This window comes from Trachypithecus francoisi, unplaced genomic scaffold (genome assembly GCF_009764315.1).
Source record: "Trachypithecus francoisi isolate TF-2019V2 unplaced genomic scaffold, Tfra_2.0 Lachesis_group21, whole genome shotgun sequence".
NCBI lineage: Eukaryota > Metazoa > Chordata > Mammalia > Primates > Cercopithecidae > Trachypithecus > Trachypithecus francoisi.
In genome coordinates this window covers 13,562,002-13,589,830 of record NW_022681467.1, presented here as the reverse complement: position 1 = coordinate 13,589,830, position 27,829 = coordinate 13,562,002, and the positions used below count along the sequence as shown (strand labels likewise).

Sequence of the window (27,829 nt, the reverse complement as noted above, 5' to 3'; positions counted from 1 at the left end):
AAGATCCAATCACATTTAGGAGTCCAGATAAATTTCCTAGTAAATCAGGAGACAGGCTACATAAATGTCTCCCACGGAGTCTATGCATTTAAGATGTCTAGAAATAGATGTTAAGTGACAGGACTAAAAGCACTGGATGAATATTTTTCAAGAACCTCTAATTCTTACCTACCTTGCTGCCTCACTATGGCTGCTACTATATTCCTATGAATGTAAGAAAAGTTACCCTAGGTCAAGGTATAAACCATCTGTGGCTAAGACTAATGGTCATCAAAATCCACATTCTCCTTTTCCTTCTGGACACAGGGTGGACTACATTTCCCAGCCTTCCTTTAAGTAAGTGTAATCACATAATTGAGTTACAGCCAATGGGACTGGGAGAAACCAGTGTGTGCTGCTTCCAGGCCCAACCTATAACCCTCCCATAGGCACTGGTCCATGCTGTTTGTCCTTTGCCAAGAAAAGAGTGGTGATCACAGTAGCTTGGTAGCCATGATCTGAGGACAGCAGCACTTTAGGTCACATCAGTGACCAAAGACATCAGACTTTGAGTGATATGGTCCCTGCCAATGTCCAGGCCTCTTTCTGGTTTCTAGTTGTAAGTGTGAAGACTGTGAGAAAGATTGAGGGCCACAGTCCCTACTGTTGACCCTTCTTATGGGAGAATTTCTATCAGCCAGACTTGTAGCATGTGGTCATTGAACCTTTCTTCTTAGGTCCAAGAATGTCATTATATTGTCAGTAACAATATTCCTGGATAAAGCAGGAAGAGAGATGCTAAAGTTTTGTACCATATGCTGTCTGAAGTTCTCTCCTATAATCCTTATGTTAGCCCTTAGAGGTTGTGATCCTTTTTTATAATGGAAATAAACAAGATTCAGATGAATGTGCCTAATCTTAGCAGAGCCAATTATCCATGACACCCAGCCTCCATGAGTGACTGACATATTACTGAAATGAAATTTGAGGGTGTTTCATTTGATGGAGAAGATCCAGCTCACCATCTTTTTATAAGCCAGCTGTTTTTTCCATCTTCCTTACTTGCAGACAAATTACAACTGCATGGTACATTTTCTGTAGTGAAACTAAGCCTGAAGCATCAGGACATGTGTGCACAGGGGCATGGAGGAGAGTGCATTGTAACCATGCCATAAATGCCTTATCGTACATGACTTTTACAGAAATATGACAAGAGCAACAAGAAGAAAGAAAGAAGCATATTGAAATCTCAACGCTCTTGGATTCATTCTTATCACATACTGGTGGCCTGGCACCCGCAGAAAGACCTTGGGGCAGAACAGGGAGACTCTCTGAGGCTGGGTCACTAGGCAACATTTCTAACATTCAAAAGCCACTGCTCCGCCTTTTTCCTTTTTTGCACCATTGCCCCTCAGGTCAGTAGGCAAATGCCTTCTGAGGTAGGTAATACACAAACGACACAAACCAGCAGTCCACAGACCCTGATTACCCACCCATGACTGTCACTGGAAGAAGGGGGTGGGAGCACAAGGTAAATACAATTTTCCCTCTTTAGCCACAAAGGATTTAATTCTTCCAAGCCCTCTTGATAGGAAAATTCACGATTATAAGACTTGGAACACTAAAGTTCAAACAAGTTTAGACTTGACAAAATTCACTGAATTGTACCTCAGGATTTGTGCATTTCCTCATGTATAAATTCTACCTTAAAAACAACAACAAACAACAACAACAAAAAAACACATGACTGCACTTTCACCAGGCTGGTTACAATTTTTAAAAGACTGACTATACCAAGTATCAGTGAGGACGAGGATCAACTGGGATACTCGTTAGTGGTTGGTGCATAAACTTGTGCAAACACTTGGAAAGCCATGGATCCATGTGTTAGTCCATTCTCACACTGCTACAAAGATATCGCCTGAGGCTGGGCAATTTATAAACAAAGAGGGTTAATCGAATCACAGCTCCACATGGCGGGAGAGGCTTCAGGGAACTTACAATCATGGCAGAAGGTGAAAGGAAAGCAAGACATATCTTACATGGTGGCAGGAAAGAGAGAGAGAGCAGGGGATACTGCCACTCTTAAAGCCATCAGATCTCATGAGAACTCCCTCACTATCAGGGGAACAGCACAGGGAAACTGCCCTCACGATCCAGTCTCCTCCCACCAAATCCCTCCCTCAACACATGGAGACTACCATTTGAGGCAAGATTTGGGTGGGGTCACAGAGCCAAACCATATCAATCAGTATCTTCCAAAGTTGAGCAGATACACATGTTATGTTCCAATGATTCCACTTCTAGGTATGCACCCAAGAGAAATGTATGTATATGGCTACCAAAGGCTATACTAGAACATTCACAGTAGCAATTGTTTTAATAGCTAAAAACTAGAAACAACCCAAATGTCCACAATAGAATGAATAAATAAATTACAGTATGCTCCTAAAATGGAATACTATGTAACTGTAAGAATGAACAAGTTATTGCCATGCACTACAAAGTGGAAAACTCTCTCAAACATAATAATTGAGTGAAAGAAGCCAGACACAAGAGAATAGGAACTGAATGACTCTTTTATATAAAATAATGAGGCAGAACTAATCTATGGTGATAGAACTTAAAATAGTGGTTTCTTTGTGTGATTAAGGAGTGAAGAGTAGGGCAGGGCCTGAAGAGGGCTTCTGGATGCTAGAAATGTCCTATTTCTTCAGCTGGGTTCAGTTCCCATGTGTGCTCACTTTATGAAAATTAATTGAGCTATGCAATTAGTCTGTGTATCTTTGTCTATGTAAATTAGCCTGCAATTTTTAAAACTGCTGAAAAAGATTTCAGACCCTCAACTTGAAAATTAACCTATGAGAGTCTTTAAAAATATACATTTTCTACATTTCTTAGAAGAAAACAATAAAAGCAGTAAACTAAATAATGAGATCCTCTGACTAGTTGCCAATTTTTAATTAGCAATAATAGGTACTGTAGTAGGCAGACTAATGATCCTCCAAAGATGTCCACACCCTATCCCTGCATCCTGTGAACATGTTACCTTACATAGCAAAAGAGATTTTGCAAGATATTGGTCAAATAACGAAAAATTTCTGTTAGAGGGGAGGAACAAGTTCAAGACATCTATTATACAACATGATGACTATAATTCATAACAATATATCATATACTTGAAAATTGCTAAAAGGGTGAATTTTAAGTGTTTTCACCACACAAAAAATAATTTTGGAGAGGTAATGCATATGTTAATTAGCGTGATTTGGCCATTCCACAATGTATCCATGTATCAAAACCCATCATGCTGCACAACATTAATGTATACAATTTTTATTTATACTTAAATTAACTTAAATTTTATTTATTAACTTAAATTAATTACTTTTAAAAGATACTTTATAGATGTAATTGAAGTTATTCCAAGATTATCCCGGATTTCAGGATGGTCACAATCTATTGTATGATTTCTTAAAATCAGAGAACATTTCCTGGCCGTAGTCCCATACACATACAGAGGTGTATGATGGAAGAAAGGTCACAGAGATTTAGCATTGCTGGCTTTGAAAAATGGAGGAAGCGGGCATTAATAAAGGAGCGTGGACACCTCTAGCATCTGGAAAAGCTAAGGAAAGAAGTTCTCCCCTACAGCCTTCAAAGAGAAATGCAGCACTGCTGACACCTTGATTTTAGCCTAGTGAGACCCATGTCAGACTCCTGATCTGTAGAACTCTAATATGATACATTTGTGCTGTTTCAGCCACTAAGTTTGTGATAATCTCTTAGAGTAGCAATAGAAAATGAATAAGAATGCTAAGCATTTAATTTCCATTTATCATCCCTTGCTAGCTAGAAACATAAAAGGGTTCTTTGTATCAAAGCATTCAGTAAAGAATAAGCTAGTTTTAATTTTTCTACAGATAAAGCACATTCTAAAAGACTTTCTAGAGCCTGTTTCTCATTTAAAATATGTAGTGTTTTTATTATATTATAACTCAAAATTAACGACTTTTCTTCCACAACTAAATTGTAGACACCCTCTTCCTACATAAATCCCATGAATCTTTCCTATGGGAGACATGAGAGTACAGATTTTCCGTCTCTCTCTAGAATTTATGAGGTTTTACCCAAATGAATGTATTAAGTTTTTCTATATGATGTCTCTCTCAATCTTCAGAACAGTCTAATATTGATCATTCAAAAGATCCAATTTGATCTCTGATCAATAAGATCTGATGGGCTAATATGGATTTGGTTGCCCTGATGTGCGTTCCCACAAACAGACTCTGAGACAAGGATTTAGGTGCAAGTAGTTCATGGGGAGGTATTTTCCGGAATCATGGATAAGTAAAACCTGGAAGGGAGGAAAACCTAATAATGGGTGTTTTTATAAGAGGGTTACTACTGAGGGCAATAGAGCCCCAGTCGCACTGGGAACTCTCCGGAGGCTGTGAACATGCCTCAGAATTGTCCCATAAAGAAGAAAATAACATGGCGTGTTTATCCACCAACTTATATCCCTTGTTGGCTGAGGGTTGCTCTCAAGGATGTGAATTTCCCAGCACACCTGGCCCACACTGCAGGAGTGGAGAATACCCCATGGTCAGAGAACCTGCCTGGGCATAGAAACGCAGAAAACAGCTGACACCGTGTATCAGGGACCTCCAAGCTAAGTCAAAAGGATATGAATGAGGGACTGACTGTGTCAGTATGATCTATTTCAGGGCAAAGGTATGTGATGTTAAATATGTACTACGCATGGATTTTCCAATCACAACAGTGTGCAAAACCCAAAAGTGTGAAAACTAAAATTAACTTGATCTTGATTAAGAGTTATAATTTCCACCTAATATCAGATAAATTGACATGATCACTTTCTGGGTTTTCTCAGATAATTTTCATGACTTATTGGTCAGTTCAAATTTAATATTAGGTCACATGCAGCTGGCCTTCTTAGGTCATCGTGTTTACAACCTACTCGTGAGAAAAATCTATGGAAATGAATTGTCTCTACCATGAGGATTTTTCCAGACTGAACTCTTTGGGAAATTTAAGTACTTCCATGTAGACTTATTAGTAGATATTGACATGTCATTAGTTATTTGTACCTCTTTAATATATTGCAAATTTTTAATAGATCAAAAAGGCAAATAAAGCATTTTTATTCATTATTTGGCCAATCCAATGAAATCTCCCAAATAGTAACAGATTCTGTTATTTCTTTTCTTGGTGGTTGATGGTTCTCAAGTCAACAGCTGAAGGAGAGGTATGTCATGGTATAAGGAAAGGGCACTCACTTAGACCCAGACATTCTTGAGTTCATGACCCACTTCTACCACATGTTATTCTGTGGCTTTGGAAAAGTCACTTAACCTGTTGAAAATTTAGTTTTGCATGAGCATCACTCTCCATTACATGGGTAAAAATTGAGTCACTGAGAAAGAACAGATTTCTGTACACTGTACAATTCTGACAGTTTATTCTGCTCATATCCTCCCATTTTTGCCAACTTTCTATCCCCAAGTTGTTCCAAGAGCTTTCCACAACACATTGCCAAGCCTCTGACTTTCCCTTTCTTGCCTATCCTCATTCTGTTATCTCCCTTTTCAACTGCTTCATTAAGAGAGGAGCTGATAATCGGGGCAAAACAATTACTTTGGAGAACACCACAAGGCCATTGCTAATTTTATCTTTGCTTTTAATGTACTAACGGGAAGATTTATTTTTACCTTTAATAGTCAGATATCCTAAGTCGAAGGCATGTGGGTACAGTTAAGTCTTAGTTCTATGAAGGTGGAGACTACGTATGTTTTATTCTTTGTGATATCCAAGGACTCAAACTTATTCAAACATTTGTTGAGGTTACTAGTTGATCCAAATGTATTTAGTTGTTCAGAGATGCCAAATCTTGCTCAATATTTAGTCTGTGTTTTAGTATTAATCCAAACCTTAAACCTAAACCTACCACTCACTCCAACAGAACTCCTCTCATATTTTAACTGCAGATGGTATGAAGCAACGAGTCACCAGTGACTATACATACCAGCAGTGCCTGATGCCAGATGGTTGTTGTGTTAACATAGTTTTGTGCACACAACAATGCACACATTCCAATATGGCTAAGTAAAATAGAAAAGTTTCAAGAGTGAGAGCACGTAGTAGATATTTCTCGGAAATCTATGTGTGATTACCTAACCTTAGCAATTGCAATTAGGGGAAAGAAAATGAGAAAGCAGAATTCAGCTGTGTTTGAGATTTATTTTATATGTGCCTTTTGTCCCTTATAAAAAGAAAACTTGAAAAAGAAGGAGAAAGAGAAGAGGAGGGTGGAGGAGGAAAGCGAAAAGGAGAAACGTGAAAAGAGGAAAGAGATGGAGAAGAAGAAAAGAAAGAAAAGAGACATCTAATATTAAAAAGTTTATTTCAAAATCTTTATTTAAAAAATGCTTTGCACAGGGCAATAGAGCTCAGGCAAAACAACGCCCTCTCTTCAACTTGCCTTTCTAAGTAATGTGAGACAGCTGGGCCAACAATTGTGCTCCCCTCTACCTCTTCATCTCTCCATTTCCTAAATCTTGGAAGAAAATAAATCTACAAGAGTTTAGCCCCCAAATCCAGTGAAACAGCCATGGAAGGGAGAGACCAGTAAAAGTCTACTTCTACTTTGATGGTAAAGGTTGAGAGAAATGCGATCAAATGTTTGAACTTGAGACACAAACTGGGCTGAACACACTTGGTATTAACTCCGTCTCTTCCCTTAGCCTCAGGCCTTATCTTATTCCTCCAGCATTCCTTGGAATGGGAAAGGCAGGTACCCTCCTATGCAAATCATGGTTAGAAGCATTAGCATGTCCACCTCCAAAAGCCTCATTATTCTGGAGTAGAACTGAACCCTGTCCAAGGGAGCTGAGGTACAGGACATGAGGCTCTGGAAACAGGGGCCATTTCTGTTTTTTTGTTTGTGTGTGTGTGTTTGATTGTTTGTTTTTGTCTACTACACCAATAAATTGGTTTCTTTTTTTTCTTTTTTTAGACGGAGTATTGCTCTGTCACCCAGGCTAGAGTGCAGCGGCACGATCTCAGCACACTGCAAACTCTGCCTCCCAGGTTCACGCCATTCTCCTGCCTCAGCCTCCCGAGTAGCTGGGACTACAGGCGCTCACCACTACGCCCAGCTAATTTTTTGTATTTTTAGGAGAGACTGGGTTTCACCGTGTTAGCCAGGATGGTCTCGATCTCCTGACCTCATGATCTGCCCACCTTGGCCTCCCAAAGTGCTGGGATTACAGGTGTGAGCCACCACACCCAGTCAAATTGGTTTCTTTTCTTAGAGTCTGATGCTAAAGAAGTCTTGACTCAGGAAAACCACAAGGGTGGGCTTGGGAAGACTCAACAGGTTGTAATGACTCTCCAACAAATTATGTCACCACGCCATCTGATGATAATAGGAAGAAAGAGCTTTGAAGATTCATGCATTGAGAGAATAAGAATTAATGAGTAAACCAGATGTGTTTCAGGACTGGGACCCAGCAGTCACCAACCACCTCACACCTGCATCGGTAGCAAACCCGAGCTACGTCATAATTTTCGTTCCACCTCAGCAGATATTTTATAGGTGGAAAAACTGAGGTGTAAAGTGGGTAAATGCCTCCCCCAAGGTCACGAGGTAAAGACAATGCAGTCACCAAATATTCTGTCTCCCCAACATCTGTCTTACTGGAATTCTTGATGAGTCGGTACCCCCTTATTATAGTACTGATTTTAACATAGGTAGGTTTTGAATACTAGCTTTTTAAAAATCTTTTCAAATCATTTGTAAATTATGGAAATGTATACATCATATGAAATTTACCATTTTAGTCATTTTTAAGTGTACAGTTTAGTGGCATTAAGTACATTCACCTTGTTGTGCAGTGATCCATCACTATACCTTTTTCATCTGCTCCAACTGAAACTCTGTACTCATTAAACAATAACTTCCCTTTCCCTCATCCCTCCAGCCCCTGGCAACCACCTCTGAATGTTATTTTATAGCAAAAAGAAATATTAACTTTTGAGCTTGGTTTACAACCAAAAACCACAATTACATGCAGGAGAGAGGGGGTGGGAAAAAGAGGTTAACTCAAAACTCAGTGTACTTAGAAGACTCTGTGAGTGTGCTGTGTGTGTATGTCTTTAAAAGACTCTCCACCTCCCAGCCCGCCTCCTCACACTTTGCCACTGGGTTGTTCAGTCCCCAGGTTCCCTCAGTCCCCAGAAGGAGCCAGCATGGACAATCTCCTTTATAGTTTTGGAAGCAGGTTTGTTGCCATGGAGTTCACATTTTGACTGGAGTTGAGAAGTATAAAGGTAACTGTTTGTTTTAGTTTCAACGATCAGGCAAAAAGATAGGCTGTTGCTCTTCTTCTGGAAAAGCCTGATTGGTAAGATTCCTTTAAGGGCTCAGCCCCAAAGAGCTTTATCTCATCCCCTCACAGACTGAAAACTAAAGCTTGCAGAGACCTCTGAAGGAAAACCTGTCCCGGGCTCTGTCACTTCACACTCATGGCTAACCCTGGAGGTGGTACTGTTTGCAACGGGAAACTTCACAATCACAAGAAACAGAGCAATGGCTTGCAAAACAGAAACTGCACAAAGAATGGAATAGTGAAAGAAGCCCAGGTAAGAGGCACTCTCCCCTACTCTTCTCTGAATTACCTGAACATTTCAATATTTCTCTGTGAAGATATTTGGGACTGTCCTAACTTAAAGTTCATCTTATGAAGTGTTTTTATGTGTTTTGACTGTTGATTCTGTTAATAGAAAGTGCTTGGCTACCAAAAAGTTTAGGTGTGGATTAAGGAGAAAATGTCTTCTGAATGCAAAAGAGGATGCACACCGACACTCACACAGCTTTAGGCTCCCTAAAATACAAATGTACCTACTAGACTTTTGTCTCAAGCATTTTGCGGGGAGGGAAGAATTATGAAGGCTCCAACTCTTTGCATATGTTTTAGTCCAAGAGACCTGCTACAACTATTATGCTTCAGAAGAAAAAGAGGAAGTGAAAGTACATTTTGCTGACATTATGTGGTGGAGATGGCATTCTTCCCAGGTCCATGAGAAATGCATCTCTCTTTGAAAGGCGAGTTATTATTGGTGTTTAGTGGAGCATTGTTATAGTAGCTCACTACTTGATTTGAGGCTACAGTATTTCTTTGAAATGTGACGTCACAGACATTCTTTTCCAAACACTTCAGAAAGCATGGCTCATTGTGACACACTGCACTCAGAAAACAGAACAGCATCTGTAAAACAAACTTGTATTTACCAACTTGGCCCTTTTTTTTTTCTTTTATTGCACCAGGATGTTTGCAGAGTATACTAGGCAGGAGGAACTCAACGAAAGTTGTCGGCTTATTTTAAGAGAGAGCCTGGGTCTGTGAGGTCCTTATGTAAGGCAGTTCACCCCATGTCACTCTGCTCTGAGCAGCAGGGGGTGAGCTCATCTGCCCCAGGAGCAAGCCCAAGTAGTCAAACAGGTAGCCTCCTATTGGGAAAGAGAAGTGGCACAGGGAGTCTCATGCAATCTTCCATCATTTGGTCATCCGGAGAGCAAGTATCCACCCACAGGAAAGGCAGATTGTTCTAAGATCACAGGCCAGGTGGGTCTAGCTGGGGCCAGTCCTCCACTCAGTGAATTACATTCATGTGTGCAGTTGGAAGAGGCTAAAGGAGCTCTGGAGCCTGAGTTGTGTGTAAACAGGCTGTGGTCCCCAAAAGCATTCTCCTCTTAACAAAAGGCACTATCCAATCCTGGGAAATGTCTATCTGAAACCTCAAAACTGGCCTGTCCCAGCTGAGGATCTGAAACCTGGAGCAACATGAAGAGAAGGTGCTCAACTCCTGTCAGTTGCGTGAAGGAAATTGCAGTAATATCCACCACTTATGCATCACTAAATATCAATTCAGGCCACTACTCAAGATGATCCTTGCCTCTGGAATGCCTGTAACTCACAGACTATTCACCTACTTACCCTTTTGATCATTCTGACCCTGAGGAATCTCATCTGGGAAGAGATTCTTTCATACCTTTTCTCCCTTTTATTTATTTTATCTTGGTTTTATAATCACATTCGAGATATGAGATTATAAACTTAGATAGACAGTTAAAACCACTCCTAAGTAAGGATAAAGTCCAGGATTCTAAAGGTTCATTATGAAGTGCAGCTGCAAGACTCTAAATATACTTGGACACTGAGGCTTCCCTAAGAATAGTCGAAAACATCAGTGCTGCTGTTGCCTTCCTGAAGGGCTATCCAGAGCCTCTTGTCTCAGACACATTTAGGTGTCACTAAGCTACAATTGGCTTTCATCAAGAGCCTCAATTATGGCTTGAAAAATATTTTTCAGGAAAACAAACAAAAAGACCCCGGCTGAGATCATAGTGTAAAAAGCAAATGAGAGCTTATCGTCCCCTCCATGATGGGAACAAAGTTGTCTTTACTCTCATGTTCCTTTGCCACTAGTTTTGATCCTTGGGGCCCTTTAACAAACTAGGTCTAGACCAAAAGCCTTGCCTGTGGATAGAAGCAGTCTGCAAAGGCTTACAGAATCCTAGGCTGCTGGTCTCCCAAACACTTTCTGCCTGGCCTAAGGTCCTCTGCTGCAGCATCTAAGATCCTACCAGCCCCTCCAATGATCCTCCCACCCTTTCTCTTCCCACTTATTTGCAGCCACACAGCAACACCATTATCTCTTTTATACATCAGAGGATCCTACAAGATTCTGTTGACAAAGAGTTCCCTGGCATAACAAACAATATGAAAATTACTATTAGGCAGTGCTCAGGAGTCCTCTTTCCCTCTGGTCCAGCATAGGCTGCCATCCCTGCTCCAGCATGCAGGTTTGCTGCCCCAGTCTCAAAGCTGGCAAGGACCAGAGCCTTTCCATTCTAGCAACCTTCTAGAGTTCCTTTCTGGAGCTTTTATGGAGTTTGACTATTTTTCCTGTTTTTGTTTTTTTTTTTTTCTTTAACCCTCATATGTTCTGAGAATGCACAAAAACTGGTTTTCATCACTGATTAAATCCATTTACTTGTTTATTCCCAATATGGCCTCCTACATTTTACTTCTAATGGAAGACTACTGTACTAGAGGATTTGTTCTCCCTCCTCATGAGCATATCCACACTACAGACAGGTGGGTGCTTACTGTCTTAATCTATGAACTTAATATTTCTTATAATTTTTATTGAATCAAAATTTTTCCTAATGAATAGGAATTTCCTATTCCTTACTTAATTCTATATAATTACTTTGCAACTATTATCCACATAATTGCTTTTTAATTCCCAGCAATTATTTTCGACCTGGCCATAAACTTTTATTAGGAAAACCAAAACCCACAAAGGTAGACCTTATGTCTCCATTGCATTTTCTCCTAAGTAGTTTCTTAAGAGGATAGGGTCTGCATTTTCTTCTCTTAAACTAAACCTGCAGGATGAAAAAAAAAAAATTGTAAAGTTTTCCTAATCATCCCTTTCCTGGAAAACAAAAACGTTTGAAGATTAGAGTTACTCTAATTCAAGGTTTATTGAGTTCTTGGCCTGAATGCTGGAATACTACCAGGTATAGGTAATGAGCCCTCACACGTGGTTGCTTTTTTCTTCACCAATATTTGTTAAGCATCTGTTATTCTTAGGACGTATAAAGATAAATAAGAAGTTTACAACTTATGTATTAGGAGAAGGCTTATATCAACATTAAAAAAATCACATCAAAGTTAAATGCTAGTGCAAGGACAAGAGCTGTCATAAAGCAGACATAACTTGAGGACAAAAGCAGACATAATTTGAGGACTAAAGAGATAGTACTGGAAGTTGGAGAAGAGCAAAAATAATAATAAATATCAATGTTCTGCTACATATCAGGAAGGGCTAAGCACTTTAGGTAGGCATCTCCTGTGAAGTGGTAGTACACTGTCCATTATACAGATGGGGAAAGAAAAATCACTGAGCAACTTCTGAAGAATTACAATCAGCATGGCCAGGATTTGAACCCAAATCCATGTTGCTTCAAAGCCAGTTCCTTTTTCAGTGTGTTCTAGGAAGTCACAGGTTGGTGTGGTCGGTGACAGCTTCTCAGAGCAGGGAAGACTCAGATTGAACCTTGAGACATTATAATTGCAGATAAAATAGGGAACTGGGGCCAAAGAGAAAAAGACAGGAAAAGAACTCCAGAGATGAATGTAGGAGTTGTTAGTAAAGGGCATAAGAAAGGTCACAAAGCATTCCAGGAAGCTGTGAGGCACAACAGGTCATATGACTTGAGAAACTTTTCTCAATTCAGTGAGCCTTCATCGCAGACAGTGAGAGGCAGTGCTGTAGCTGAGGTGGTGCTCAGCAGATGCTGGAAGAAGAGAAAGGATTAAGCCGCATCACTATGGAAATCATTTCCAGTTTTAGAACCATTTAAGCTGAACTTCTGTTCTCCCCACCTTTCTATATCCTCTTGAAGCCTGCAATATCCTGAAGCTACTCTTCTGCTGTAGTATAAACTTATTCTAGAGAATAAGAGCCATGACTGATTAAAAGTTTAATTGCAAACAGTGATAGCTGCCTGACAGCCGTGGTAAGTACCAGGGTCTGTGGGGCTCACCTAGGCTACCCCCTGATTGAAATAGAGGTCAATATTCTCACCAATTACTAGGAGAACTCATACACTAAAAGTTTTAGAAATTCCTTTCAACTGCTCTGAATCTTCATCCTACTCTTGTCTTTGGTATTCATTTTCTAATGCCTTGGTTTCTTGGCTCCTGTTTCCTTAAAATAATCCCCAATGTGACAAGGTTTCTGCATGAACTCCTCAAGGAATCCCCATGTTTTCATGGGCTCATCATTTTAAAAACATTCTTGTGTGTCACATGCTGCAGCCATTAAGATGAAAATATTCTCCCTCCATTTATAAATAGCTCAGAGTCTAAGTAGGAAAGAAAGACAAGCAATTATAGTATTTAATGGTAAGTACTATAATAAATGCTGTGGTTATCTATTCCTGTGTAACAGTGAATCCAAAACCAAATGACTTGAAACAACAACTATTGGATTGTTCTTGATTCAGGCAGGAGCTGCTAGGGATTGCCCTTCTCTGCTCCATGTGGTGTTTGCTGCAGATCAACTTGCCTGAGCATCCAAGATGACCCCATTCACATGTCCCAGACCTTGGTACCAGCTGTTGTCCAAAGCACCTTGTGTCTACTTCACCAGGACACACTCTGCATGTGGTCTCATTATTCTGCGGAGTAGCCCAGGCTTTTTTACAGGATGACTGACTTCTAAGAGAGTAAAAATAGAAACTACAAGACCTCTTTTATGTTCTAGGGACATTTCTGCTACATTCTGCAGACAAAGCCAGTCATAGTCCAGCTAAGATGCAAGGAGAGGAGAAACAAGTGCTGTTTTTTTCATGAGAGAACCTGCAAAGTCACATTGAAAAAGGTTGTAAGGGATTGGAGAGATTATTGTGACCATCTTTGGAAATAGTCCATCACAATAGAAATATATGGACCTTGCATGGGAACACAGAACAATGTGTAACTGACCTACGCTGGGAAGACAACTTTCTTCAGAGAGACATTTGACCCAAGTCTTGAAAGCAGAGTAGCCAGGCGTACAGGCACAGAAAGGCATTCCAGCAGAGGGAAAGGCTGTTAGAAGGATACAAAATATCAGATCATTATGTCTTTGGTCAATGAAAGATGAGTTCATGGTAGGAGGTTCAGGATGCTTAATGGAGAGAACCAGGTGGGAAAGGACTGTAAAATGCCTTTGTCTTAGTTTACATTCCCCAAGAAACAGACCCAGAGATAAAGAGTTGAGTGCAAGAAATTTATTAGGGAGGTGAACCCAGGAAGCACAGAGGAAAAATAGTGAAGTGAGGCACAGAAGGGAAGGAAGCCAATACACTCATGAACAAGTTACCATTGTTGGCAACTGGGACTGAGACTTGTCGGGGACATCTGGGAGATGGTGTACAACCCATCTCAAAGCTGTCTAAATTACAAAAAAAAAAAAAAGATAAATGTCAACCAATTCCTGTCCATCATCAGTTGAGGGATGCTCAGCACTTGTAGTCTTTCCACACATGGGCTGAGCACACTCCTATGGCAGAGAAAACCCTCAAGCTGAGCTACAGGGGCTTGCAGTAAGAAATCACCAGAATGGAAGAAGGTCTGGACGCACCAAGAGTGTCTTTTATAACCATTTATATATGCAAGTGATGGAGATTTGAGAAGGGAATTAGCATGATCAGATACATTTCTCCCAAACTGTGTAAGCTTTACTTATGGTGACTTTTAGAGCATGGTTTATGAATTAACCCTGACCTAATGGGCTAATCATCATAGAAGACAGGATTAGGTTGTTAAGCAACATAAACAGAGCTTACCCACTGTGTTTGGCAAAGGAGAAAAGGGATATATCAAGGGTAAATATTATTGCCATAATTTGCTCCCTTTACACTCAAGCAAGATGAAAAACCAGAAACCATTAACAGCTTAGCAAATTTTAACTATATAAAAAAATCTAAAACTTAATATGGCAAGAAACATCATAAAGGGTAATGCATAAAAATCTATTGGAAAGCATATCTGAAATAAAAACTCCTTTACAGTAGCACCAGAAACATGAAGGACCTGGAAATAGATTTAAATAAAATGAAAATCAATTGGAAGGGAGCATGAAAATGCTACTGAGGGACATGAAAGGAAACTGAAAATAAGTGGAAAGACATACAACACATGTAGAGGAAGACTCAGGATAAAAAAATGCATTAATTCTACTTAAGTTAACCCATCAGTTTCTGTGTAAGTCCAATAAATAAATCAACACATTTTTGAGCCAGACAAATGACTTTGAAGTTTATGTGGAAAATTAATAAGCAAGAATAATTGGAAAGACTATGATAAATAATAATAATGAGGGGTGACTAGCACTACCAACTAGTGAATCATGTTGGGCACCAAAAGAATTATAATTGTTTCCTATTAGTACATGAACAGATAGATAAATATTATAGGTAATTGTTAATCTATTAAAGTTCAAGAAAATATCAATTTTAAAATAATATTTACATGGGAAAAGTCTTTATAACTGTGAAATAATACCCAGGAGCCATAAAATAGGAGGTCAACAATCTGACTACAGAAAAATCAAATATTTATTTCTGCATGTCAAAAACAAAACAAAAATAACACCGTGAAATAACCAAAAGGCAAATTACAGACCAGGAAAATGTTTACAATTTGTATCATAAAATGCAATTTTCTGATACTATAAATAACTTTTAGAAATGAATATAAAAAGAACCCACACACCAGAGAGAAAAGAATGGACAACAGCTATGGAGAGGGAAATACAATTTGAAATACAAAAGGTAAGGAAAGGAAGAGAAAGAAGGGAAGAGAAGTCAGGAAAGTGAAGGAAAGGAATATGCTAGAATCAATTTCCATGAGAAAAGAAAGAAAAGTCCATTTTCTCAGTTTATGTGCATTAAGTGCAAAATCAAGTTAAAACTTAGTTTGAATAATCTAGTTATTTTGATCAGTTTAATAATAATGGTAAAGCTAATAAATCAATTGTTGGTGGGTGCTACATGCCAGGTCCTTCTACGTAATTGGCCTCATTTAATTCTTATATCAGTATTGCAAAGTGGATATTATTAGCCACATTCATATAGGTGAGGAAACTGATGCTCTGAAAACATAAATAACTCCCCCCAAGGTCACACAGCTGGAACAAAACTGGGACATAAACTCTAGACTATCCACCTTATCCTAACTTCTTACTTCAACAACGGTCCAAGACCTCATGATATTATCTACTTTCTATAATAGGCTTAGAGAGCTTTATTTAACAACTGAACATAATACCTATTGTCTAAGGTATCAATAATATACTTTTAGAAAGAAAGGTGTTTATGCTTTCACTGTGACTAAAGATATTGAATGACATTAAGCTCCAATACCTGATGCGTATTGGCCCATAGTTGAATATTTGGGAGGTAATCAAGAACATAATAATTATAATAATCTTTAACATATCTTGAGTTCTTCAAAGTGCCAGGCATTCCCAGTGCTTTATGTTAATCATCTCACAACATTCCTATGAGGTATTATTTTTGGACCCATTTTATAGGTGAGGAGACAGAAAGCTTTAGTAACTCAACCAAGGTCACCAACTTATAAGTGTCAAAACTAGGTATGGAAATCAAGTTTATCCAATCCTAGAACCTAAGTTCTTATCCGTTAGTCCACACTTCCCCCTGTAAACACAAGATAATGTTAGGCGTGGGATTCATACCCACTTCCAGAGAGAAGGGGCCAATGGACTCAGCCTTAAAGAGCAGAGTCAGTGTAAGTTAAAAGAATGTTGAGTTGTTTTGCTTTCCTGATTTTTCATTCTTAATAAAAATTTTAGCTCATCACAAATGACACAAACTTTCACATATCTGAGCTTTCAATAGGTGATGTTATTCACTCACAGACATACCACATTAGTGAACCAGCCACCCCCATGCCTCACTTTGAACAATTCTAAGCTAAAGAAAATTGACCTCATGTGACTCTGAGTCATGCGGACTCACACTTAGCCCCAGTTGGAGCTCGAGAGATAGTCTGGCTTTCAGGAGCTTTTTTCAAGAGTACGTGGCCTCCCTGAATAGAAACTTCATTTAGTACAATATTTTCTGGCAATACTGATATCTTAGACATGATGCAGTAGATCAAGCTTGTCGACATGCGGCCTGCAGGCTGCATTTGGCCCAGGACATCTTTGAATGCAGACCAACACAGATTCATAAATTTCTTAAAACATTATGAGATCTTTTTTTTGTGATTTTTTAGTTCATCAGCTATCATTAGTGTTAGTGTATTTTATGTGCAGCTCAAGACAATTCTTCTTCTAATGTGGAAAGCCAAATGATTGGACACTCCTGCATTAGATGAAATATAGTTATAAATTCTTTGGGGCATTTCACATTGAGAGGTAGAATCTAATTCTAATCCACTTGAATCTGGGCTAGACCTAATGACTTACTTGACCAAAAATGTGATGGAAGGGACAATCTGGGACTCCTGAGAGTCAGTTACAAGAAGCCTAGCAGCTTGAACCCAGTCCTTGTAGAGCACCCGTTCTTGGAATCCATGCTTTAAGGAAGTCCAAGCAGCCCAAGAAGAAGCTCAAGGAGAGAAACCCAGTATGCTTGCTCTCTTTCTAGCTGAGATGCAGTACCAACTTCTAAACTGTGTGAGTGAGTTATCTCGGAAGTGAATCCTCCAACTCCAGGGTGTGCTTGCTCCAATTGATACTGCATGGATCATAGACAAGTTGTCCCTGTTGGGCTCTCCCAAATTAAAGATTCTTGAGCAAATAAATAATTGCTGTTTTAAGTTTGCTGGTGGCTTATTAAGCAGCAATAAAAACTGAATACATGGATATTATATTTCCTTAAAATGACTGGAAAAGTCATTGTGCAATCTCAGAACCATTTTCAGTGCTTGAATTTATATTTACATTTAAAGAGTTTGCTTTGACCATGCATTTGCTATTAATCATTGGCAAAGATGCATTTTAATAATTTATAAATTTCTGTTTTGTTTGGCATAAGGACTGTATGGTTAAGCCCTTAACCAGAGATGAGTGTCTGGCTGTAAAAGTGAAACACAATGAATCTAAATATCACCAATGCAAAAACACACCCATTTGAAAATTGCCAAATCTGAAGTGTAATTATTAACCCTTAGGAGGTCTATAATGTATTACATTGTCTATGAAGAAAGAGTTGACTCAATAAAGTGTGTGTGCTCAGGTGTTTCATTGGCTTAATTAACATATTTTAAGTATTTTTAATATCGCCAATTATAAATTAATTTTATCTATTTGTTAAAGCTTCCTGGAAAAATTTTCTCTCACTGTTGAGGTAAATTGATATTAACCCAATTAATTGCAAGAAATCAACTATGCTGATTTTGAAATATACTTAATGTTTTTACTAAGTATGGCTACCTTTGTCTCAGTTGGTCTGTACTAAGGTAGTTTTACTGGAATTCTAAAGTATAACAATCTATCAATTTATGACAGAAAGATCTACCGCCACCATATTAGAAATCTTTTCCAGGTGATTTGGAGTTCAAATTAACTATTTTTGGGGAAAAACACTATAAGCATAGCTCAGAGAAATATTCAAAATTATCCTCCACAATCTCCTTCATCTATCTATCACAGTGCCATCTGAATCCTGCTCTCCTGAAGAGTTTTGACACATTTAAGATCATCTGAGCACAGTGCAGGTTGAGATTGTAAATGCCTAAATGAGCTAGCAGGGCCTTGTGTAGTACAGTAGGAGGTCATAAGAATGGGTTTAACTGAACAAGGCCTGGTGTTTCCATGAGACAGAACAGACTCCATCTTGATAGTTTTTCCAACTTTTAAAAGAAGCTGGAAATCCAAATTGAGGAAAGGAGGTCTCATGATTTCTAAAGGTTGGCATCTAGTTTTTAAAAATTCAAATCATGTGGATTTAAAGAAAACACGGCTAAAAAACACCAATTTGTAACCTCTAAACTATAGGTAAACAGAGTGTGGGAAATAGACTAAGAAGTCCTAAGTAGAGTGCTGTTTTCTCATTTGTTTAGGAAAAATGGCTCAGAGAATTTGGTTCACCTCGATTTAATTTACTTTATATTTCCAAAAAGTGATAGGTGAGTCTTCCGTCTTCACTTTCCTGAGTTGATATGTTAACAATTACCCTAGACTCTGCAGGTTTGAGGAACTCTTGTGACCAGCTACGTATACTAGGTTTCCTTGACTAACCCAAATCTAAAATATTAAGTCCCAAAGTGTTCATCAAAGTTTAGAGACCTAGTGATATTTATTGACCAAACCACATCTCTCACATTTCATAGGCAGTGGTGCACAAACCTTCGTTAGGTGATATATTCATAAAGTCTAGTCGCCATGATTGTTCTCTAAATCTGGTCTAACTGGACCTTCAAAAGTTGCCCAAGCAAAAGGCTGTGTGCAAGTCTTAATTATTCTCTTACCTATGAGTTATACACAGCTTTTATTTGTCTGTCTCACGGTTGTGAGTCTTTTGGAGTTCAAGAATTCCTTTGAGAAGCTGATATATACTTTCTAATGAAAATTTATATGTCCATAACCGCAAAATTTTTTACACAGAGAATGTACGTATTCCCTGACTTCCTCAGATCTCCAGATTATAAACTTTGGCTCTGAAATTTTGTATAAAAATAGGCTATTTCTGCATTTACAATCCAACTAGAAAAAACAGCAAATCAACTGTTCCAGAGAAGACAGGGTAAAGGATTCACAAATTGATCCACCAAAAAAGAGAAAATCACAGATAACACAAAGTGATTCAGGGAGCAAGCCCCATGTGTGTTAGATATTTATTTAAAAATTGGATTAGAGGGTGGGTGTGGTGGCTCTTGTCTATAATTCTAAAGCTTTGGGAGGTCAAGGAAGGAGGTTCAGTTGAGACCAGGAGTTTGAAACCAGTCTGGGGAACATGGCAAGACCCCATTTCTTTTAAAAAAAAATTAATTAGCTGGATGTGGTGGCATGCATCTGTAGCCTTTCATTTATGTTAGAAGTTTGCATCTTATTACATATATTAATATTTATTTTGCTATAAAACTTTTTATATACTCTTTTAAAACTTTGAAGAAACTGAACTCCCCAGAAAGATGTTTATGTGGTAGCTTTTCACACTCCTGCACCCCTTAGGATGTCCCAGAAAAATGTGAACTCCTTAAGGAGGAATGGTAGTAAAAAGACCACTAGCTTTGATATCAGATAGAACTGGGTTTGAATCTCGGTTCTGCCACTTACTAATTGGGCCATATTAGGAAGGTAGCTTTATGTCTCTGATTCATTCTTTATGAGGCTATGGTAAAGAATAAATGAGACAGCATATGTAAGACTCCCAATGACTATCAGGCATACAGTAGATAATAAATGATTATTATCTATTATCATTAGCCTGCAGTCACCTCTTTCTTCTCTACTACTATTATAAGACTAATCAGTACGATGCCTGGTATATAGTAGATGCTCAATAAATGACAGTCATAAACCCTTGAAATCCTTCATCCCGTGATGACTTCTCAGTCTTCATTTTATTTGGCCTGTCTGCAGCATTAGTGAAAGATAATCACTCTCTCTTTCTTAAAGCGCATTCTTCTCTTGACTTCCAGGGTATAGCACTCTTGCTTTTCCTCTTTATCACTAGCTTTTCCTATGCATTTTCTATTCTTGGTTCCTCCTCCTCTCTTTGACCTTTAAACAATGGAATGACCCAAGGCTTAGTCTATGCCCCTCTATTCTTTTCTAACTGCATATCTCTCATGAAGATCTGACCTTGTCTCATCAAGTTAAATACAGTAAAGACATTCTTCTTCAAAGGTTAACTTGTTTCAGTTTCCTTGTCCTTTGTTCCCTGCTTTCAAGGCCAGACTCCCTTACTCTCTGCGTTCCCTTGCCCAGGGAAACAACCTTCCTCTCAGTCTTTATCTATAGAGCCCACATTCCACATCTGCTACTCACTCTGTAAATTACCTCCTCCAACTGCAACGGCCCCCTGACCAAACCCCCTCCACCCTCCCTACCCCTGCCAAAACTGTCTTCTTGCCAGTGTAACTGCATCCCTGTATGTCTAAGGTTAGCCAGCTGGGTTCAGTTTAGATTGTGTGGTCCAACTCTAGCCAATGGAGACTGCACATAGCAGTAGGAGCGCAATGTTTTAGGGATGAATCTGCTGCTTTCCTTTGTTTGATGTGCTCTCATAGTGACCAAACTAATGAGCAGCACCCTTCTGCAGAAGTAAACTTTGCCTTGCTGAGAAATCAACTATCAGAATGTCATTTCATTTGCAACTTCAAGCATTATTTCTAACACATCATGATAGATAGATTAGATAAATTATATAGATAAGTAATAGATCTATAAAATAGGCATTTCCAACTGACTACTTGATATATGTAGATATATAAATGTATATGCATAAATAGGCATTTCTGACTGCCTACTTGATCTTTCCACTTAAATAATCAAAAGTCATCTTAAACTTAATATGTACCAAACGGTGCTCCTGATGTTTCCTCCTCCCACTCTCCAAAACTGTTTCCCTTACAGTCTTTCCCATCTCAATAAATGGCAACTCTATCTTTCTTGTGGCTCAAGCCATAAACCGTGGTGCCATTCATGACTTTTCTCCTTCATTCTATTCTACATTCTATATCTCAGTAAAACATGAGCCTACCTTCACAGTGCATCCAGAATCTGACCACTTCTCACCTTTCCCTCAGCAGCTCCCTGGTCTTAGCCCCCATTATCTCTCACCTAAAATATTGCAGGAGCTCCATCTCTTTTATCTGTGTTCCACTGTCTATTGTTACATAACAGTGCAGCCCAACACATAGCATAAAACAATGATTTTATTATGCTCGTGGATTCTGCTGGTCAGAAATTCAGAAAAGGCACAGTGAGGACAGCTCTCCCCTGCTCCATGGTGTCTAGGGCCTCTGCTAGGATGACTCAACTGGCCAGGCTGGAGAAGTTGGGCCAGGAGGGTCCACTTTCCAGACTGCCTCCTCAGTGTCATGCCTGCCACCTGAGCTGGGAAGGCCGAAGGATGAGACAAGCCAGGACTGTGGACTGGATCAAAGCAGCCATAAACAAGCCCACCAGGTTCAAGGGGAGGGGACTAGCCTGTCTCTTAATGGGAAGAGTAGCAAATAATTCATGAGCATGTTTTAAAAACCACCATGTCCTGTTTCCACCCTCCCCTCCATCGCAATCCACTAGACTTTCTCAGTACAGCAGACAGTGCTCGTGCTGAAATAAAATCCAGAGATGTCATTCTTCTGCCCAAATCCTTCCCATGGCTACCATTTCACTCACAGCAAAAAACAAAATACTTACTATGACCATAAGGCCCCACAGCCTGGCCAGATCATCTGTGACTCATATTCTGCTACTTTCCCTGAGCTCACTCTGTCCCAGCTGCACAGCCTCCTCACTGTTCCTGGAGTCAGCCACCCATGGTGTCCTCCCACCTGCAACATTTGCATTTGCACTCCTCATTCCCCATCCCGGAACATCCTTTCCCCAGACATCCACAGGGCTCACCCTTCTCCCACTTGAAGTCTTCACTCACATAGCACCTTCTCTGTGGGACTCAGGCTCACGATGCTTTCTAAAATTGCAAACTACCCCCCCCCCCCCCACTTCTTAGCCCCTTTCCTACTTAATTGCTCTCTTTAGCATTTAAAAACATCTGTGCACATGCACACACACACACACAGAGTCACACATATACCTACACACATAAGCACACATGCATGCACACATTAATTTATTTCCTATCTGTTGCCTGCCTCCACTTTTAGACTGTGAGGGGTCCACCTGGGCAGGAATTCCTATCTTGTTCACTGCCAAATCCCTGGTACCTAGACCATAGCCTGTATGTAATAGGAGCTCAATGATATTTATGGAATGAATAAAGACTACCTATTTTTACTAATCTGTTCTTTGCAAGAACTCCCATTTCACATGCCTAGATCTCTAAAAGACTAAGAAAGCTCTGCTCATATGATCTGCAGACTTCTCTGTAAACTTCAAAGTATATAACCTCTTATTAATTAATTCACAGGTTTCCTAAGCTTTGTTGGACAGCATGGCTACTATTTACTACCATCTTTTTAAAAATCACGAAATCACTAGATTACTTTGGTGACCAGGTAGCAATATGCTTCTGTATTGCTATCCAGAGGTGATATACTCCAAGCTTGGAGATATGGAGCATGCTTTAAGCAGTGGAACTTTTTGAAGAAAATGAAAATAGAAATGAAATATTATTAATTCATCTCAATCATTCCTGCTGCATCTTAGCAGGAGATGAAGTATGCATGGATTTGAGGGAAAATGACTAATCTCACAAGGCGTGTAGGGCTGTCAACAGCTTCTAATAAAATTCTGCATTCTCAGAGTCGAGTGTCCAAGAAAGTAAATGAGATCTGTTTTCCCATGAATGACCTACATATGAGATGACTTTTAAAACTTTTATTTGGCTGGGCGCGCTGGCTCAAGCCTGTAATCCCAGCACTTTGGGAGGCCGAGGTGGGTGGATCACGAGGTCAGGAGATCAAGACCATCCTGGCTAACATGGTGAAACCCTGTCTCTACTAAAAAATACAAAAAACTAGCCGGGCGTGGTGGCGGGCACCTGTAGTCCCAGCTACTTAGGAGGCTGAGGCAGGAGAATGGCGTAAACCCGGGAAGCGGAGCTTGCAGTGAGCTGAGATCTGGCCACTGCACTCCAGCCTGGGCAACAGACAGAGACTCCGAATCAAAAAAAAAAAAAAAAAAAAAACCTTTTATTTAACAAACTTTTACATTGCACTACATGCTAAGAACTTTACTAACTTTACTAACTTAGTTGACCCTCACAACAACCATATGAGGTTGATACTGTTACTATCGTCATTTTTTAGATGAGTAAACTTAGTCATGCAAAAGTTAACTAAACTTGGCCTGAGATCAAACATATAGTTAGCAATGCAATCTAGTCACGGGACCTGCACTTTTATCACTAGATGAAATGCCCTTTCCTCCACCTTTTTATTGTAAACATTTGCCCATTTATAGAAAACCTTATATAATTCTAAATAAATATTCGTATATCTACCACCTAGATTCTACAGTTAGCATTTTGCTATAGGTTTACTACATATCTACCTATCTATCCATCAATCCATATGTTTTATGCATCTCAAATGAAGTTGTAGAATAAATACACTTCACTTCTAAACCCTTCAGCATGCATACCATTAACTTCAATATTTTTCTATAGGTTTTTTTTTCTTTTGAGGTAAAATTTACATACAATGGAATGCACAAATCTGAAGTATATCATTCAATGAGTTTTGACCTACATTGGCTTTTGATTACTTTTTTGGAGAAAGTTTCCTAATATAGTTTTGACTGTGAAAAGATGAACTAAAACTGCTCACTTAAAATTAAAGAGTTTAATCTCTGTAGAAGAGAACTGGCTAATGTGTAAATCATCATCTAATGAAGTAAAGGAAGAGCTCACCAGAAGGCTGTCTGCTAGAGAAATTCTCCTGCTACACACTCATAATTCCACAGGGATCAGGAGCTATTTTCCTTTTCGTCTTTAGTATAATCTCTCTAGCAGGAAAGGAACTTAGTTCAGTAATCTTTACAATTCCACTCCATCCCCTGTCTTCTTGAACACATGAGGAAAGCAAAGACCAGGAATTATAATAGTTTGATGATCCTTAAAATAATGTCTGCTATTGCAAATTTCTTTAGTATCAATTTCAAAATTGATATTGTGAAATTGTATTTGTCTCATGTCACAAGCAAAGGCACTCCTTTCCTATTGCCCAAAATTAGAGCCACATGTAGAAAACTTCCTTTTCTGCATGTCACAGATCACCATGTCAGAGAAAATAATTATTAGAGGTAAATAATTGCTACTATACATAAGGACACTACTATATGTTCACCCTTTTAAAAATATTGTCAACCCTTGCAATAGGCTTTCAAATTTCACATATAAGGAACCAAGGTTTGAAGAAATCAGATGATCACCCACACAGCTGGCAGGTAGTGAAAGCAGGATCTTCTGACTCCTAATATCACGTAACCTCACCCTACAGCCCTATCACCCTGGTAACCTGCATCATTACATAAAACTTGGGAACAGGGCCTCACTTTCACACTTCCTGGGCTTGAATCCCAGCTTCACGGTGGTGTGACCTTGCATAAACAGTTTAATCTCTCTGTGCCTCAGTTTTCTCACCTGGTAAATGAGGTTAATAGTAGTGCCTACCCTAATGGGTGGTGGTGAGAAATAAATAAGATAATGCATGCAAAGCCTTAGAACAGTGTAGGCACCAGAGGAAATTCTCTACAAATGTGCACTATTACTAATATTGACCCTTGTAAGAATCTGCCTTATGTCCCTCTCTGCCCTTTCTTTGGTGAAGCAGTGCCAGAATATGACAAGAGGTTGCATATTGATTGGCCTGCAGAAACCTCTTTTTAAAAGTTTTATTTGAGGTTTAGGGGTACATGTGCAGGCCTGTTATATAGGTAAACTTGTGTCACAGGGGTTTTTTGTGCTTACTATTTCATCATCCAGGGACTAAGTCTAGCACACATTAGTTACTTTTCCAGATCTTCTCCCTCCTTCCACCCTCCACCCTCCATTAGGTTCCAATGTGTGTTGTTCCTCTCTACCTGTCCATGTGTTCTAGTCATTTAGCTTCCACTTCTGAGAACATACAGTATTTGGTTTTGTCTTCCTGCATTAGTTTGCTAAGGATGATGGCCTCCACCTCCATCCCTGCTCCTGGAAAGGACACACTCTCATTCTTTTTTACGGCTTCATAGTGTTCCATGGCGTATATGTAATACATTTTCTTTATCCAATTTGTCATTGATAAGGATTTAGGTTGATTCCATGTCTTTGCTATTGTGAATAGTACTAAAATGAACATATGTGTGCATGTGTCTTTATGGTAAAACAACTTATATTCCTTTGGGCATGTACCTGGTAATGGGATTGCTGGGTTGAGTGGTAGTTCTGTTTTTAACTCTTTGAGGAATCGTTGTACTGTCATCCACAATGGTTAAACTAATTTACACTTCCGCCAACAGTGTATAAGTGTTCCCTTTTTTTTGCAACCTTCCCAGCATCTGTTATTTCTCAGCTTTTTAGTAATAACCATTCTGACTGGTGTGAGATGGTATGTCATTTTGGTTTTGATTTGCATTTCTCTAATCAGTGATATTGAGGTTTTTTCATAAGCTTTTTGGTCACATGTGTGTCTTCTTTTGAGAAGTGTCTGTTCATGTCCTTGGCCTGCAGAAACCTTTAACACACAGTGACAGAACTATACTTGAATAAAACACCAATACGTCTTCAAATAAAAACAAACTGAACAGTAGAGTATAATAATATTAAGAAATTAAGGTTAGGTGTGAACAAAGTGCAGTGTTGAAACTCGGATGACCATAGCAGACCCTGCTGGTGCCATATCCACTTCTACTGTTGGCGGTTACCATTTCCATGTGCACAGCCTCATCTCCAATGGCCAATTCCTATGCCCTTTTTCTGAGAACTTTCTGAAAAACTGTTATGTGTCAGACACTGTTCTAGGAACTGGAGCCTGTTCTTCCCTTATGGGCACCAGGCCAAAAGTACCAGAGAATCAACACCCCCTGGAAGCAGTGCTCAACCTTTGACTGATGGGAGCTGAATGATAAATACCCCAGCAGCTTCACCCTTCAAGAAAGATAATTGTTAGGTGTGTTCTACACTGTCTCCTGCAGACCCCAGTGGAAGTGAGCTCCAGCTGCCCACACTGGTAACTGCCTTAAGAGCACACCATTCGTTGGTTTCCTTCCCTTTTCTGGCTCATCTCTCCTCCTCTAACAGTGCTTCCTGGGATAACCTTCCAAATAAACAGCTTGTATTTGAATCTTTTATACAGGTTTGCTCCTGGAGAACCTAAAATTAAGACAGTTATTTTTATAAAACATGGCCAATTTTTACCCTTTTAACCTTCAGCATCAACTATACTGATCCTTATGTCTGTACATCCCTTTCACATCCAGGATCTCATTGTACCCTCAGTGGTCCAGAAAGTGATCCAATGCTGTGAAGTAGATAGAACAAATGCTACTGACCTGTTTTAGAATGAGAAAATGGGGCTCAGAAAAGTGAGATCAAAACCACATGGATAATGGAGACAGAGCTGGATAATATTATAATGCCAGACATGCCGACTCGACATTCAGGAATGCCTCCAAGGACTGGGTGCAGCAGACACCTGTCAAACCCTTATTCAGTGCATACAACTTCCCTTCATAAGAACAGGAAGGAAGGAAAAAAAATCAGAGCCTCTGTTCTTCAGTAATTTATTTCAGAACACACATACACACGCACACGCAAAAGTGCCAATTTGGTTATTAAACTGCTCAGAGGAACAGCTTTGGGAATCACTCTTACAAAAATTTTTAAAATCCATGTGATTCTAAAAGCCTCAAAGAATAATACTGATTTCTACCTAAGACTTTTATAGGTAGGCAGCAAAGTGATTTTACATGGCATATTAAATAGCAAAATTTTCTACAAATCTCCCTTAAAAAATTATTTACCTTTGCCATCACATCTTTATGTTTTATGTTATATTTCTTAGAATTACCTTCTTTTGAGTCTTTGGCCAGCCTCAGCTCTATTCTTAAAAACCTGACATTATGAATGCTTACTTCTAGACCCAAGGGAACACGAGTCAATTCACTCCTTGTTTCCTTTGTTGAGTTTGCCCAAGGCGGTGGCATTGATGACATGGTTGGAACTCTTGGGTTCTTGCAACATTACATGTTTTTCAACCACCTACTTTGATAATTAGTCCTAAGGAAACTTGGCTCCAGAACTTCTTACATATTAGAATAATAATGGCAGAACGGATCTCAGATCTCAGAGAACCATATTATGTGATTTTTTAAAGATCTTAGTAATACATTTCTCAGTAGGACCAGAAGTTTCTGTTCACAAAGTGTGAAAGCTCAGAGGGCTGATGTCTGGTGATTCAGCCCAGTAGAATCAGACTTCAGAATTTTATAAACCTGTGATTTTTTAAAGTAAATTATATTGTACCAAAGTTTTTATTCTGCCATGATCCAATAACCCCTTATCCACTATCACTATCGTGCATAAATTCACCCTAAAAGATATTAAGGACATGATGTCTAATTA

The 27,829-nt window shown here is 39.2% G+C and overlaps 1 protein-coding gene and 1 long non-coding RNA gene across 5 annotated transcripts in view; one reads left to right on the top strand and one right to left on the bottom strand.

Moving 5' to 3' along the window:
- Positions 1-21,376, bottom strand: part of LOC117068448 — a 32,945-nt gene extending 11,569 nt beyond the window's left edge. Inside the window, exon 1 of the long non-coding RNA XR_004431125.1 lies at positions 21,299-21,376. This is a non-coding gene — a long non-coding RNA (uncharacterized LOC117068448). The remainder of the gene's footprint in view (positions 1-21,298) is intronic.
- SPTLC3 (serine palmitoyltransferase long chain base subunit 3) overlaps positions 8,205-27,829 on the top strand; it is a 175,456-nt gene continuing 155,831 nt past the window's right edge. For 2 of the 4 annotated variants that reach the window (XM_033185592.1, XM_033185594.1), the window contains exon 1: positions 8,433-8,643. In XM_033185592.1, the coding sequence (XP_033041483.1) occupies positions 8,527-8,643 (117 nt within the window). In that variant the 5' untranslated portion in view covers positions 8,433-8,526. Of the gene's footprint in view, positions 8,644-27,829 lie in introns of all 4 variants that reach the window. The other 2 variants (XM_033185591.1, XM_033185590.1) reach the window with 2 other exon arrangements.